Consider the following 16,012-nt stretch of genomic DNA (forward strand, 5'->3'; position numbering starts at 1 on the left):
AGATTAACCCCAAAATTTTTTACTCAGCTAGAAGTTTTAAAATGTACACTTGATCATCTCTGCTCTAGGAAAAATTCAAAAACAAAACAAAAACAGTTGCCTATTGAAAGTTTTATGTTGACTTCTTTCATACTAGCTGAAACTTGCTCCAAAGAGCCTCCTTGAATCTTTAGATTTCTTTTTATAAGATTCAATTCAGTACATCCATAAATCAACAGAATGAAGAGAACATAAATAACGAAAATCCACCTATTCCTTCCTCTTGCTCCCTTATTAGCTAAAGTAAAAATGTACATCTCTAAGAAGACTTACTGAGTTGCTGCCAAAATGGAACTGAATTCTTAAAAGGAGGAATGTGCCTATGTAAAATATTAGAAAACCAAAATAAATGGGAAAATTCAGACTTGAAAAACTGAATCATGTGACAACAAAGTACTGATACTCAGAAAGTCTACTTGGAGAAGGTGTATCTTAAGCGGTGAAAAACGTGGGTTACCACATATGAATGGAATAATATCAACAGAGGCGCCAATAAGCAAGCAAGACACAACTGAGGCAGATGTACCTAGTGAAAAAATTCAGTATGGATATGCATGGGTATTCTGAAGGTTACAATTTATGGTTTAGTCTTTGACATAAAGAGGATGAATATATTATTTATACTATATAATCTAATTTGGCTTCTGTGGGGAAAGCCACATGTACATAAGTGAATTTCCACATGAAGTGGGCTACTTTTGATTTTAATCAAAGCTATAAAATAGCCACAGATTGTATATTTCACTAGCTTCTTCAACTAAATTCCATATTCATTTGAGTTATCTCTAAAAACAGTTAAGGTCCTGTGATCTAGGAAATGCACCAATACCAAAAGGTCAATGTGGAAATAAAGGCATCTTTACCCCTATCCTGTGTGGTCTCTAGATTTCTATATTTGCTTTGCTTTTGTCTGCTCTAGTAATCTCTCTTTTGATCTGTGGCTGGGAAAATGTGGGTTCTTTGTATTTCATATAAGAGTAAAATAGTTTTTTGAGTGGTTCACTCAAGAGTAAAGTGTGGAACTTGAACACCTATTGATTCTTTAGTGTCCTATTTGATTTAAGTCCTTTAAAAAAAAAATCTCACATCTGTTTCATGGGGATTGGAGCCAAAGTTAAACCTTGTCTTAGTGCATAGTAATTTCTATTTGTGATTTTAATGAGGACTGTGAAAATATAAATAAAATTTACTTATCTTGAAACTAGTTACAATGGCTTGAAACTAGTTACAATGGCTGATGGTGGGGGAGAAATAACTTTTAATATGAAAGTTCAAATTACTAAATTGGGATGGAAATTTTTATACTACTTCCTGAGTCCATTACTATGTTACAGAATGGTAATTCACTTAGAAAAATAACTTCTCAAAATGAAAGATTAAAGGATTCTGTAGCCAAGTTACCAGGTTAAGAACATACAATACGCTTTAGAAAATTCTCCATCAAAGACCTAAGTAAAATTAATTCATATAAGTATGTATCTCCTTACCTGTGGTTCTGCTGTGGTTTGAGTGTGTTCCCCAAGAGTTCGTTTGTTGGAAACTTAATTGCTAATTTAACAGTACTAAGATATCGAGCTTTTTATGAGGTAATTGGGTGATGAAGGTGGAGCCCTCATGAATGGATTTATGCCGTTATTGCAAGTATAAGTTCTCAGGAGAGTCGGTTGTTATAAAAGCTTGCTCAGCTTAAGTCTCTTGCACACACTTGTTTGTCCTTCTATTTTTTTCACCCTGTTATGTTTTGATGCAGTATGAAAGCCCTTGCCAGAAGCTGCTGGCAAATAAACTCCAGAACTGTAAGCCAAATAAGCTCTTCTTAAAAATTACCTGGTCTTGGGTATTCTCCTATAGCAACAGAAAATGGACTAAGATAGTTTCCAAATAAGCCTGTACTACTAATAACAGTAACTACCAATATAAAAGCATCTACCAGGTCTGAAACACTGTCTTATACACTACACTGTACTTGTACCTGCAATACTCAGTAAATCCTCACATGCTGTATTAGATTTACTTCCACAGTTGTATAGCTAGTAAGTGGTAGAACCAGGTAGGATTCTGGTTCATGGTCATTCTGCTATACTCCCTAGTTATTATTAACACCTTTGAAAGTTGTCCATTCCTACTTTTCTTTAGTTTTGGCTCCCGTGATTAGCCATTAGCCTGTATATATTGGAAGAAAAGTAATGTAAGGTCCATATTTGAACTCTAAAAAATCAGTATCACTGTTACAGAACTACAGTTGTGGGAAAACTTTTAAAAGGTCCAGAATGACCAGGAAAACCAAATCCCACTTCAGTAATTACTCCTTTTCTATTTAAGAAACCAGAACTTTGGCCAGGCGCGGTGGCTCACGCCTATAATCCCAGCACTTTGGGAGGCCGAGGCGGGTGGCTCAAGAGATCGAGACCATCCTGGTCAACATGGTGAAACCCCATCTCTACTAAACATATAAAAAATTAGCCAAGCATGGTGGTGTGTGCCTGTAGTCCCAGCTACTCGGGAGGCTGAGGCAGGAGAATTGCTTGAACCCAGAAGGCGGAGGTTGCGGTGAGCCGAAATTGCGCCATTGCACTCCAGCCTGGGTAACAAGAGCGAAACTCTGTCTCAAAAAAAAAAAAGAAAAAGAAACCAGAACTTTGAAATAAAATATTTATTTCAGATAAAATTAATATTTCCATAATTAAGATAAAGCAAACACATATTCTTATCTTCAGTCCATTATTTAAGGTGATTTATACTATAAAATGACTTCCATGAATATTAGATTTCCTGAATGTCATTTCAATATCTGCCTACATGCTTGTGGGAAGCTTCTGTAGCCTTTTCTTTGCAGGAATTCCAGTTCTCCTGAATTCTTCCCTTTCCTTCAGATATTCCATTTTGCATTCTTCATAAAAGGCTGGATCAGTATAGCTATGAGAAGGAAACGAAAATACTTTAAATAATCTTGCATGTGTTAAATGTAAGCTTACTTTAATTACTAATATTTAGACATCTGGTTCATCAGGCTTAATCTTTAGAAGCAGACTTTTAGTAATGGTTACAAATTCACTGTTAACATTATGCTACCAAACTAAAGACCAAATCACTCATTTGTATATAGCACTGTCAGAGGATAGAGCAATGAGAAGCAAAGCTCCTGTCCTGGAAGCCCATGGTGTTATAGGGCAGACAAAGACCAGATTACAATTAAGTATACAAAATACTGTGACAGAGGTATGGCCCAGTGTACTATGGAAACATGGAAAAATGGGGAAGGCAGAGATATCAAGGGGAAATGCCTAAGTTGCACTTTGAAAGACCAACAGAAATCCATATAGAAGGCAAGAGTGGGAAGGCACATGGATGAGGAAAAACTGATGCATAAAAAACTGCAAGTAGAGGGGTATACCACTCTAGCAGATTATGCACACAGGAGAAAAGGCCTGAAATGAAGATGGAATGGGCAAAGGTCAAATTGTGATGTGCCATTTATGCCATACTAAGAAATTAAAATCTATACCAAAGGAAATGGGGCACAATTAATAGAGCACCGCACCTGTAAGATCAGTTTTGCGTCTTGAATGAATCTGACAACATGTGGCAGATAGGACAAAAGGGGGCAAGCAAGGTTAGAGGCAAGATCTCCAATAAACTGTTAAAATAATCTAGGCAAAAAATGATGAAGACACAGGCCAAGGGAGGAGCTGTAGGAATGAAAAGGAAGTGATGATGTGGGGAAACTGCAGAAATCAATAGGAAACAACCAATTTGAGTTAGGCAACAAGACTGTAGATACTAGGCTACTGTATAATTCACAAAGGCACGCTGTAGGCCAAGCAAAAGGAGCCAAGTTCAGTTTTAGACTTGGACAAAGAAATGTTACTTCCTTTTTTTTTTTTTTTAAGACAAAGTCTCATTCTGTTGCCCAGGCTGGAGTGCAGTGGCACGATCTCGGCTCACTGCAACCTCCACCCTCTGGGTTCAAGCAATTCTCCTGCCTCAGCCTCCCGAGTAGCTGAGATTACAGGCGCCTGTTACCATGCCCAGCTAATTTTTGTATTTTTGTTAGAGTTGGTGTTTTACCATCTTGACCAGGCTGGTCTTGAACTCCTGACCTCGTGATCCACCCGCCTCGACCTCCCAAAGTACTGGGATTATAGGCGTGAGACACGACGCCCGGCCAAACTAAACTTTCTCAGATTTAAGAATGAGAAGAGAACTTAGGGAAACAATATGAGTGCAAACTAAACTTTCCCAGATTTAAGAATGAGAAGAGAACTTGGGGAAACACCAACTTAATTGAGTAGATTAAGAAAGAAAATGTTGAGAAGTACAGAGAGATGTTGGGGAAATGGGGAAAAGTATTATCAGGGAAGATGGAGACTTTTAAGATGGGATTGGAAGAGATAGGTGAAGTAAAAGAGAAAGAACAATTTGTTGGATTTGGTTACCATCAGCCCATTAGAGCCTTTAAAAAGAGCAAGTTCAGTGAAGTGAGGACAGAAATCAGAACATAGTGTATTAAGGAAAAAATGAAGGTAAGAGGTAGAAAAAAAGGAGCACAAACCATTAATGTTTCAAGATGAGAGAGGAGAGCAGTTACATTCATTTCATGGAAATGTCAATAGTAATTAACAAAGAAGAACACCTTATTTAAAGATGAACAAATATTTCTTAGTCTATCTGGGGACTCAAAGTCAAGTAAAATTTTCCTTAGTAATTTTCCATTTACTTTCAGTAAATGTCAAATCCTTCTTTGTTTCCTTCACTGCTTATCTCTTCTAAACAAGCAGAAACAGCCATCCTTCCAAGTCCCTCCCCTCCCCTCAAGTGGACTAGAATCTGTTATTTTCTCGTACTTCTAGGGTGTGTGAGAGAGAAGGATATTCAAATGATTAATATTCAGATAAATAGTAAAAAATACTAATAAAAAAAGCTAAAATTTACTGAATACCTATCATGATAAATGTGTTTATATATAGTATCTCACAATCAATCACTTATAAGGTATAATTATGATTTCTTACAATGAACCTGCCTAAGGTCACATGGCCAGCTAAGCTGGCACTGATACAGAAGCTGAACCCAGGTTGCCCTCTCTGCAGTCTATATGCCTGTCTACTCTGTTCTAGAGCTGCCCCATCTGGAGTGAAAGATAATATGTCAAACTAACAATAACAATGATGATGACTGAATCTGAGATATAAAAATTATTTAATATACGAGACAGAATTTAACAATTCAGTCACACAAAAGTTTAAGGGATTCATTTACTCAGTAAACAGTTCTTGGGAGCACTCAGGAATAGAAATGAAAGAATATAAAGTCACAGAATGAACTTTCAATCCTCTATAGTAAAGCACTGAGTATAAATAGGGACCATAAATAAGGTCTGCTGTTGATATTATTAACTGAAGAAAAAAACATCAACATTGATTATGTTTCATCTACAAATATAGAGATGAGTTTACATAATCCCTAAAGTCTCTTCCAACTCCACCATTCTAAAAAAATGTCTATAGATTTATGTGTACATACTCTGTTATTAAAAAATAAATGTAGGGTTCAGGTGCTCAATGCTTTTTTAATCTAATCCCCTAAGAAATATACCATACTGACATATATGCTGCACAAGCTACAGAAATTAAAGGAAATAAAGGCTTACCAAAACTAAGATCTCTCAACTTTCAATTAACTATACTTGCTAAAGTATTCTGCAATAATATCTGTCAATAATATGGGCAATAGAACGTGGGTGAATAAATCAACATGTGAATTCAAAGAATTTTTGGGGGGATCTTTTACTAGGATTTAAGGAACTACAACAAAATGTTAGTAAACATGGCATTATAAAATTATTTTACAAATTAATTTAGTTAACTTCAAAAATCTAAATTTACCTTCTTATCACCTATATAATTTATCTTAACTTTCTAGGAGTCAAATTATATTAATTCAACAAATCACAAGGCTGTAAAAGGTCTCAGAGATATTTTAATTCAGTTATCTTTACATTAGAATAAACAAAAATCAGTCTGTACTATATTTTACAGATCAAACTGCTCACAAAAAATATTTGTTAAATGGTAAAAAGTCATATACTTTTGTTTGCTGACTTCATCTTTTTAATTAGATACAATGCTGACAAAAATTTAAAAGACTCATAAATATGTTGCATTTTTAAGACTATATTGGAACTTCAGATTCAGCCAACAACATAATAAATTTGGTATCGAGAGGTACAGAATACATTACATGTAATGAGTTAAGTAACATACTCTTATCTACCACACACACATACACACAGAAGTACAAACACTGAGATAACTACTTACTAAGTAGTTAGACATTCTTTCAATGCAGAGTTTTCTTTCCGACATTTTATTACCATAAGAACTCCAGTGTCCTTGCAACATTTGGTAAAATCTGAAATAAATTTAGAAGGAGAAAGTACTTGTAACTACATCTATATAAATACACACACACACACAGTTTTTCTTTTTAGAGACAAAGTCTCGCTCTGTAATCCAGGCTGGAGTGCAGTGGCACGATTATAGCTCACTGCAGCCTTGAACATTATGTAGATTGTGCTAGGCACATAGTACCATGCTCAACAAAAGACATGTACACCAGTGAAAGGCAGAATAGGATGAGTGATATTCACTTTGTAGAAATAAATTTGATTTGAGAAGAGGGAGAGAGGACTTCTGAGATGAAGGGTAAGGAGACTTCATAGAGACAGGATTGAGACAGGATTTCTAGTAGAGAAAGAGTACAATCATGTCCTGCTTAACAATGAGGATACAGTCTGAGAAATGCATCATTTGGCAATTTCATCATGGTCTAAAGATCAGGGTGTACTTACACAAACCTAGACGGTACAGCTGACTAGACATCTAGACTATTTGGTATAGCCTAGGCTATAAACCTGTACCACATGTTACTATACTGAATACTGCAGGCAATTATAACAGAAAGGTAAGTACTTTTGTATGTAAACATTTCTAAACACAGAAAAGGTACGGTAAAAATATAGCATTATTATCTTATGAGACCACCATCATATACATGGTCTGTTGTTGACCTCAACATTGCCATGCAGTATATGACTGTATATTCCAGGATAAATACGAAGAGTTGATTCCTCCTTTGAAGGGGAATTGTTTCCAGCCATTGGTGCCTGTTGTCTAGTCTCTCCATATCTTCTTAGTACCTGGCAACAAAAGATGGTGGATTCCCACCTGATGACATCAAGGCATCCCTCTTCTTTTACACAACCCTGCCATGGTTTCTTAACTTCTAATAACAGGACTCCCACTTCATTTCCAAGTAAGTTCTAGGTGCCCTAGATATTACAAATGGCTTTCTGTCAAATTTCCATTCTGCTAGTTTGCCCTTTAAATTGTACTGGCACCTTGGGTATTCTGCCTTTTCAGGACCACAAACCCAGAAAAGCCTGGTGCCTATGCTACCCACAGCTGGGCCACTTACTACTCTGTCTTGTGTTTGCTTTGGGTCAGACTCACTCCTATCTTATCTCGTACACAGGACAATAGGCTTTGCTCCTCATCTTTTGCAGCTACTCTCGTGGACTATTCTGGTCTCTCCTGATCACTGGGTGCTCTAGTTCCAGACTCTGCCACCTCTAATCTACTATAAGTAAGCAACTATTTCAAGTCAGATCTTAAACATCGTCCTTACAAAAGTATAATAAAAACAAGTGTCTTCTCAATATTTTTTGTAACTTTTAAAATACAAAACAATCAAGATTCCTCTCTTTTTTTGAGCTTTGTGTTTTCCTTCCAGTTACTTAGCAATATATATTATAATTATCTTAAACAGATAATTTTAGAAGTGTCCATGAACATACATATTTATGTCATAAAAATATTTTAAAACCGTAAGAAACCAAAAATTAGATTTGTTAAATGCATAAACAATTTATTAGGGGGGGCTTTGCTGAGACAAGAGCCCTACAACACAGATATCTGTATCCACACACAACATCACAGTGATACTTCAAAGAAAATTGGTGGAATAGGAACAAGGAACAAAGGATGCAAGAAATGACTTTAATTCAAATAATTTAATGTGCATGATCACATGAAATGAGTGATGCATAGTATTCCCCTTTAAGGACACACAGGATTAGTTCCCTTTGGCTTCTGCTTCACTAGTCTCAGCAGTCCCACCATTTGCTCTCTCATTCCCAACCCAGTCTGTTAGACTCTAAATGTAATCAAGTATCTTCGTTATTCCAACTACAAATGTTCTTGTTCCTCTTGATGCAGATGAGCTGGGCACACAGGTCAAATTAAACCAAGTCAAATTCCTTTGTGCCTTTTGACTAAGGACTCTCTAACACTCAAAAGGCAAAGCAGACTTACAGCCAGCTCATTTTCAGTGGAGACACTGAAGGGTAGCTACATGGCTATCTAAAAGTCAATTAACTTTCACTCTGGAATGCTTAGCTATTACTACGTGTTAACTTTTCTATTTATAGCATGATGTTTAGATCTACTTTTATATAAGCAAAGACTACTATCCCAAATAAAAAGACATGGGCAATACTCAAACAATATGTATACAAAGTTAATCCAGAATTAACTAAATCTACCTAAAGCCTTCTTTAAGAGAACTGCCATGTTCAATAGTGGCAATGAACCATGGGCCGGATTCCCCTGCACCATCTTACCTTTACTGTCACCTTACTATACCTACACCAGACCAGTTCACCCAAATAATGTCTGGAAGAAAGGTAATGAGATCATGAATTCTGCCTAATGAAAACACACTAGTTGACCAAACCTTATTCCTTTTCTGAAAACACAGAGACAATGGTTGTTAGCAAATGTTTACTTTCTGAATTTAGGCATTGCATTAAGATTTTTTTTGTCTAATATTAATAAAAATGTCCTTGGTAGGGAACTGGTGCAAAAAAGCATTTATGTGTTCTGATCACAACAAAGGCATCATCTATGCAGTTTCACACTTGTCCAAATCTCTTCAGGAGTAAATGTGACTGACCTGAAGCCTCAAGCTGTCTGTAAGGTTTCTGTCACTTGTTTAGCAACAAGATTTTAATGAGGACCTTTCCTTCATCCTTCATTAGCATATATTCATATAATAGTGATGTTGCTAATACTGCCAACTGATTTCTAAAATGGTATTCTGAAACAAATCCAATTTAAATTACTTCCATTTTTCAATTTATGTTAAATTTTAAGGAGCTTGTATATCTGATTCTATCAATAATTTTAATTACTATTAAATACTATAAAAATCAAATTTCATTCAATTCAATCTTAAGGTAATACAAAAGAATATCAATAAACAGAGTAGGAATGTAGAGAGATTGTTAAAAGTTATTCAAAGGCTTAAAGTAATGAGCACTCAATACATTTTTTCTTTAAAATATCAAGAACATAAAATTCCATATCTTTCTTTTGTAAACTCTTCATTTATCTCAAAGAAACCCCTTAATATCATATACTATTGGTAAAAATATTCTTTGAGGCTCACGCCTGTAATCTCAGCACTTTGGGAGGCCAAGGTGGGTGAATCACTTGAGGCCAGGAGTTTGAGTTCAGACTGGCTAACATGGTGAAACCCCATCTCTACTAAAAATACAAAAATTAACTTGGCGTGGTGGCAGGTGCCTGTAATCCCAGCTATTTGAGAGGCTGAGGCAGGAGAATCACTTGAACCCGGGAAGAGGAGGCTGCAGTGAGTTGAGATCATGCCACTGCACTCCAGCCTGAGCAACAGAGTGAGACTCTGTAACAAAAAAATAATTAAAAAAAATTTTTTTTGCATATAATTAAATTTGGATCAAGATTATCTAGGAAAAAAACATAAAGAGATAAAGTCTTCTTCTAACTTTAACATAATGGACAAAATAATTATTCACACTGTAATTAAGTACAAGTAATCTATATAATTTCCAGTTTAACTATGATATGAAAAAAACTTGGGAGCCTCCATATAAAACAGTAACAGAAATAATTTATTTTTAATTTATGGAACTTCCGGATGTACTTTAATATTTAAATAACCCCCAAAAATGTGGTTCCTTAATCGAGCAAAGGATAAGTATGACAACTGTGCATTGAACTAGAAATAGCAGATAGTTCATCTTTTACACTTTCTCTGCACATAGTCAGTTTTAAGCAACATCATTACTTTGCAAGTGCAGTTATCCAATTAGAACTAAAGTATTCACTGAGATGACAACTTTTAAAACACACTAAATTAAAAGAAATAATCCCCATTATTTCATTTCTCTGACTAGAACCACTCTATTCATATCTCCATTAATTTGATTTTAAAAATGAATTTTTTCACAATCATCTTTAGACACAGCACTTATTCTTAACTTTTCAGGACTTTGATTTTATTAGCCAGTAAAGTCTTCAAAAAATGCCTATTTTCTCCTAGCATTACAAAAAGCAAAGGTATATTTGGATACCAATATACTTTAGAATTTTAACACATGAGCTATAGAAAATATTTCCATGACTACACCATCATCTTAATAGGTGGAAAAAAATTAGGACATCCTGTTTATTAAAGAACATAGTAGGGCAGACTTAAAAATCACCCTAAATTCATAATACATCATATCAACTCTACAAATAGGAATCTGAATAACAAAACTTTCCTTATATAAAACTGGATAAAAATAAAAGCAGAGAGGTGCTTTAAACATAATGTAGAAAAGATCTTTTGAACAGTTACTGAATTATAAGAGGTTTTAAAAATGTAGGACTAAAAATAATAAAAAAAAAAAACTGAAAGAGGGTCTAAGTGCTGACTTTTTGTAAGATTTCTCTTCAGACAAAGGTATCTGCAGTTTTAAATCTGTAATGTAAATTAAAATCTACAACTAAATTTTCTCAAGAAAAGTTATCTTTTATGTGAAGACTTCTGCAGTGAACAGTCTAATGTCAGGTCCCTATAGACAATGCCTAAGAGCTGCGCCACTCTCAGTAATCATCATCCCTTCTGGAAGCTGCGAAGTAAAAAGTGCCTGAAGACAACAGGAGGTCACCCTCAGTTTTCAATGCAGTAATGAAGGTCTGAACCAAAGCAGAGACAATGAAGATAGTATTTTTATTCTCTTCTTTCTAATAACTGCTCAGCTGAAGGAAATCAAGGCCACAGGGACAAAAAGCACATTATTCTGTATAACCAAAAGCATGAACAGTAATTCGTGAGGTTCTGACTTTATGTACATCAGTCTATACAATTTAGTAACAGAATTGTAGATCTCCCTGTGACCTCTGCATCAATGATCCCAGTAGCTTGACTTTTGGAAAGAATCTAATCCAACCTACAGACAAAGCCAAGTATAAATTAATTCCAGACTAGATGAGAATTAGGATAAATTCAAGTAAGCTGAAAAAGTATACCAGTGAGTCTTTTCCAGCAAACATTCTAGCCAACCCCCTGCAAAAGAGTTCCAAAGACAATTTTCTAGAGATCCATAAAACTATTAGTTCAAATGGAAAATATAATGTGCAGAAATGATAAACATCCTTTACAACAGGGGTTCACCAAATCCCGGACCACAGACTGGTACCAGTCCATGGCCTGTTAGGAACCGGGTGGCACAGCAGGAGGTGAGCGTCTGGCGAGCGAGCATTACTGCCTGAGCTCTACCTCCTGTCAGATCAGCAGTGGCATTAGATTCTCACAGGAGCGCAAACCCTCTTGTGAACTGTGCATGCAAGGGATCTAGGCTGCACACTCCTTATGAGACTCTAACTAATGCCTGATGATCTGAGGTGGAATAGTTTCATCCCAAAACCACTAGAAAAACTGTCTTCTGCAAAACTGGTCCCTGGTGCCGAAAAGGTTGGGAATCGCTATTTCACAAGACATATATTGAAACAGTGGCTTCTTCACTGCAGTCACATCCTTAAAAAACATTTCCATTTTCAAAGGCAAATCTATAACACTGCAGATGGGAAATCACCAAATCATTACCTTAATTTTTAAGAAAAGATTCATTTGTAAATAATCTATTAGTTTTTCATTAATTACCAAAGTGGAACAAAAAAGAAAAAATTACTTACATTTCTATCTTCATGATAGCAACAATAGCTAATATTTATTGTGTTTATAATACGCACTGTCCAATTAATTAATGACTCACATGTATTAGCTGACTCAATAAATTACAATATCTAATTATTTTCTCATTTATCTAGGGGCTCATAAAATATCATTCATTCATTCATTCAACAAACATTTCAAAGTACTCACTGCATGTTTAAACACTGTTCTAGCTTCTGGGTTTACCATGTTGAGTAAGAATGAGAGAGTTCCTGCTCTGTGGGAGCTAACAACATTCTCTGAGGAAGACAAGTAATCCTCAAAAGCTAACAGTTGAGTTGATACCTGCTCTGGGCAGGGAGGGTGCTATGGAAGCACAGAACGGCAACCTAAAACATACTCAGGAGGGACTTCCAATGTGAAGTACTCTTAAGCTATGCTCTACATTGTGTTGTATTAGCAAAAGAAGAGAGTGAACAGTATTCTGGACAAAGGGAAGGGCATAAAGGTCTGGAGGAGAACAGGTAGGACATATAATAGAGAATGATTCAGAATGGCTAGAAAATTTGCTATTAGAGTGTGTGTGTGTGGTGAGGGGGTGGATGTCAGGTAGAGGAGGAAAGGCATGTACCAAGTATGAGCAGTAGGCAATGTTAAAATGTTCAGGCTGTGTTCTAAGGGCTATCAAAATCCTCAAAAGAGTTTTATGCAGTGGAATGACAGGATCATGTTTTCTTCTGCATAGAACTTTAGAGTAGGGAGGGGAAACAGAACTGGAAATAAGAAAACTGGAGAGAAATTTAGTACAAGAGTCAGGAGGGACTGTGACAGACAAAGTGAGAATGGAGAGAAGTGAATGAATACAAATGAAACCAGAGAGAACTAACAGGACACGGAATACAGTTATTTATGAGTGTAACAGATGGAGGAGTCAAGGATAACCCCTAATTTTCTTGCTGGGTGCATGATGACACAGGTTGACAACTTAAAAAACGCCAGAAAAACAAACAAAAGCACTGTTTTACATAACACACACTCACCAAAAAGGAACAGCATATGAATTTGTTCTGTTTTGGTGGGAACTGGTGAGGGAAGATGGAATAAAGATGACGATGGATTTAGGACACGTTCAGTTAGGGGCCTGTGAAACATCCAAGTAGAAGGCAGATAGCTATATGAGTCTGAAGCAAGTTCTGAAAATACTGTTTCGATAGTAGTAACTTAACAAAAATAATGAAAAGAGGCCCTGGGCAACGACTAAGGAATCCTAACACTTAACGGTCTAGGAGAGAAAGAAGAAACTGGAAAGACACAGAGGACTATGAGGCATCAGAGAAAGCATGGAAGCCAAGTGTTTCACCCTCAGTATATAATCAGGGTACACTAGACCCCATTTTAGTTTTGTAGAATTCTTTTATAAGTAATTCTGTAACTATTTCAAGGATATTTCATGACTTTATTCTTTCTTAAAAGCATCCCAAAATCTAAAAACAAATTGACATATTATTAATACAATAAAACCCATTTTATCAAAAGGATCATTGGATCTTGATATAAAGCTAAGATTCAATATACAACTTATTGATCTTATTTTCCTGTATCTTCAAACATTTTGTTTCATCATATTAGAAATTATTGCATCATGGCCTGTCAATTATTTCCAACTATGCTAAAAATAACTAAAATAATAAGAAAAGAAAATGATACAATCCCCTAGAAGGATGCAATAGTGAAATAAAGCTTTCAATATTACATTACCTTTACTATATTGTTCAATGTATAGTATTATCATTCATGAAGATATAAAAGTAGCTTTTTCTTTTTTTAAAAAAAGCTTTCAGTGCATACAGTTAAAACTTGAAATTTTTTTCATTTTCTGCCTATGTTAGGTAGCATAATAGTCCCCAAAGATGTCCCAGTCATAATCCCTATGATATGTTAGGATACATGGCAAATGGGAATTAAGGATGCAGACAGAATTAAGTTTGCTGATTAGTTGAAAATAGGGAGGTTATCTGGGAAGGTCCAACGTAATCACAAGGGTCCTTAAAAGTGAAAGACAGATGCAGAAGAGAATAAGAGAAAAGAGATGAGATGATGGAAGCAGAGTCAGAGAGATGATATCTTGGTGGCTTTAAAGATGGAAGAAGGCGAATACCTTCACCTTTGTTGGAAAAGGCAAGGAAACAGACTTTCCCCTAGAGGCTCCAGAAACAAACACAGCTCTGACAACACCTTGATTTTAGCCCAGTGAGACCTGTCACACTTCAGAACTATGAAACTACAATATAACGAATTTGGGTTGTCTTAATAAAGTTACTAAGTTTGTATAGTTACAATAGAAATAGAAAACTAATACACTACCACAGTAGAGGGAAAAAATTGGCCAAAAGATGTTCTACAATTATTAGATAAACTAGAAGAATGCAAAGAAACCAATAGCAGCACTCCAGACTTTAAGGAAGATGATGAAATTGATCATAAAAGCACATAATCATATTGACTATAAGTCTTCAGATGACAGTATCCCAGATGAATTTTCTCAAAATCAGGAACTGATGAGTGAACAATATTCTTTTTATTGTCACCCAGGATTTCTCAGCCTTGAACTCTGGGCTCAAGTGATCCTCCCACCTTACCCTCCCAAGTAGCTAGGACTACAGGTGTGTGGCACCACACCTAGCCAATTCTTTTATTTTTATTTTTCAGAGAAAAGGTCTCGCTATATTGCACAGGTTGATCTTGAACTCCTAGCCTCAAGTAATTCTCCTGACTTTGCCTGAAAATACATTTTTAAGGACAAAAAAATATATAGTATTCATGACTTTAGTAAAGTTTCAGGATACAAAATAAACATCCAAAAATCAGTATTTCTATACACCAGTAATGTTCAAGCTGAGTACCACATTAATAACTCAATTCCATTTACAACAGCCACACACACACAAAAATACCTAAGTATACATCTGACCAAGGAGGTGAAAGAGCTCTACAAGAACTATAAAACACTGCTGAAAGAAATCACAGATGAAACAAATGGAAAAATAACCAATGCTCATGGATTGGAAGCGTCAATGTCATTAAAATGCCCATAATCTGCAAAACAATCTACAGACTCAATGCTATTGCTATTAAATTACCAATGTCATTTTTCACAAAATTGGGGAAAAAAATCCTAAAATTTATATGCAACCAAAAAAGAGCCCAAATAGCCAAAGTAATCCTAAAAAAAAAAAGAAAGAAATAGCTGGAAGCATCATACCACATTACCCAACTTTAAAATATACTACAAAGCTGTTGTAACCAAAATAGCATGGGACCAGTACAAAAATGGACACACAGAACAATGGAACAGAATAGAGAACCTGGAAATAAAGCTGCATACCTACAACCAATTGATTTTCAACAAAGTAAACAAAAATAAACACTGGGGAAAGGATACTCTATTCAATAAATGGTGCTGGGAAAACTGGTTAGCCATATGCAAAAGAATGAAACTGAATCTCTACCTCTCATCACATAAGAAAATTAACTCAAGATCTCAAGATGGATGAGAGACTTAAATGAGAACTACAAAAAAAAAAAAAAAAAAAAAAAAGGCTGGGTGTGGTGGCTCATGCCTGTAATCCCAGCACTTTGGGAGACCAAGGTGGGTGCATCACCTGATGTCAGGAGTTCAAGACATGGTGAAACCCCATCTCTACAAAAAATACAAAAACTAGCAGGATGTGGTGGTGCATGCCTGTAATCCCAGCTACTCAGGAGGCTGGGGAAGGAGGATCACTTGAACCTCAGAGGCAGAGGTGGCAGTGAGCCAATATCATGTCACTGCACTCCAGCCTGGGCAACAGAGTGAGACTCCAACCCAAAAAAACAAAAAAGTTCTAGAAGAAAACCTATGAAAAACTCTTGTGGATTGGGCTAGGCAAAA

General features: G+C 35.8%; 1 protein-coding gene across 7 annotated transcripts in view; it reads right to left on the bottom strand.

The window, feature by feature from the left end:
• Positions 1-2,677: 2,677 nt before the first annotated feature.
• The window catches only part of CMC1 (C-X9-C motif containing 1), a 78,293-nt gene continuing 64,958 nt past the window's right edge, over positions 2,678-16,012 (bottom strand). For all 7 annotated transcript variants that reach the window (XM_021666471.2, XM_012435529.2, XM_064378600.1 and 4 more), the window contains 2 exons: positions 6,360-6,450; positions 2,678-2,955 (listed from right to left, as the gene is read on the bottom strand). In XM_021666471.2, the coding sequence (XP_021522146.1) occupies positions 2,835-2,955; positions 6,360-6,450 (212 nt within the window). In that variant the 3' untranslated portion in view covers positions 2,678-2,834. The remainder of the gene's footprint in view (positions 2,956-6,359; positions 6,451-16,012) is intronic.

This window comes from Aotus nancymaae, unplaced genomic scaffold (assembly GCF_030222135.1).
Source record: "Aotus nancymaae isolate 86718 unplaced genomic scaffold, 86718_ANA_hifiasm-v0.15.2.pri h1tg000019l, whole genome shotgun sequence".
Taxonomy (NCBI): Eukaryota; Metazoa; Chordata; class Mammalia; order Primates; family Aotidae; genus Aotus; species Aotus nancymaae.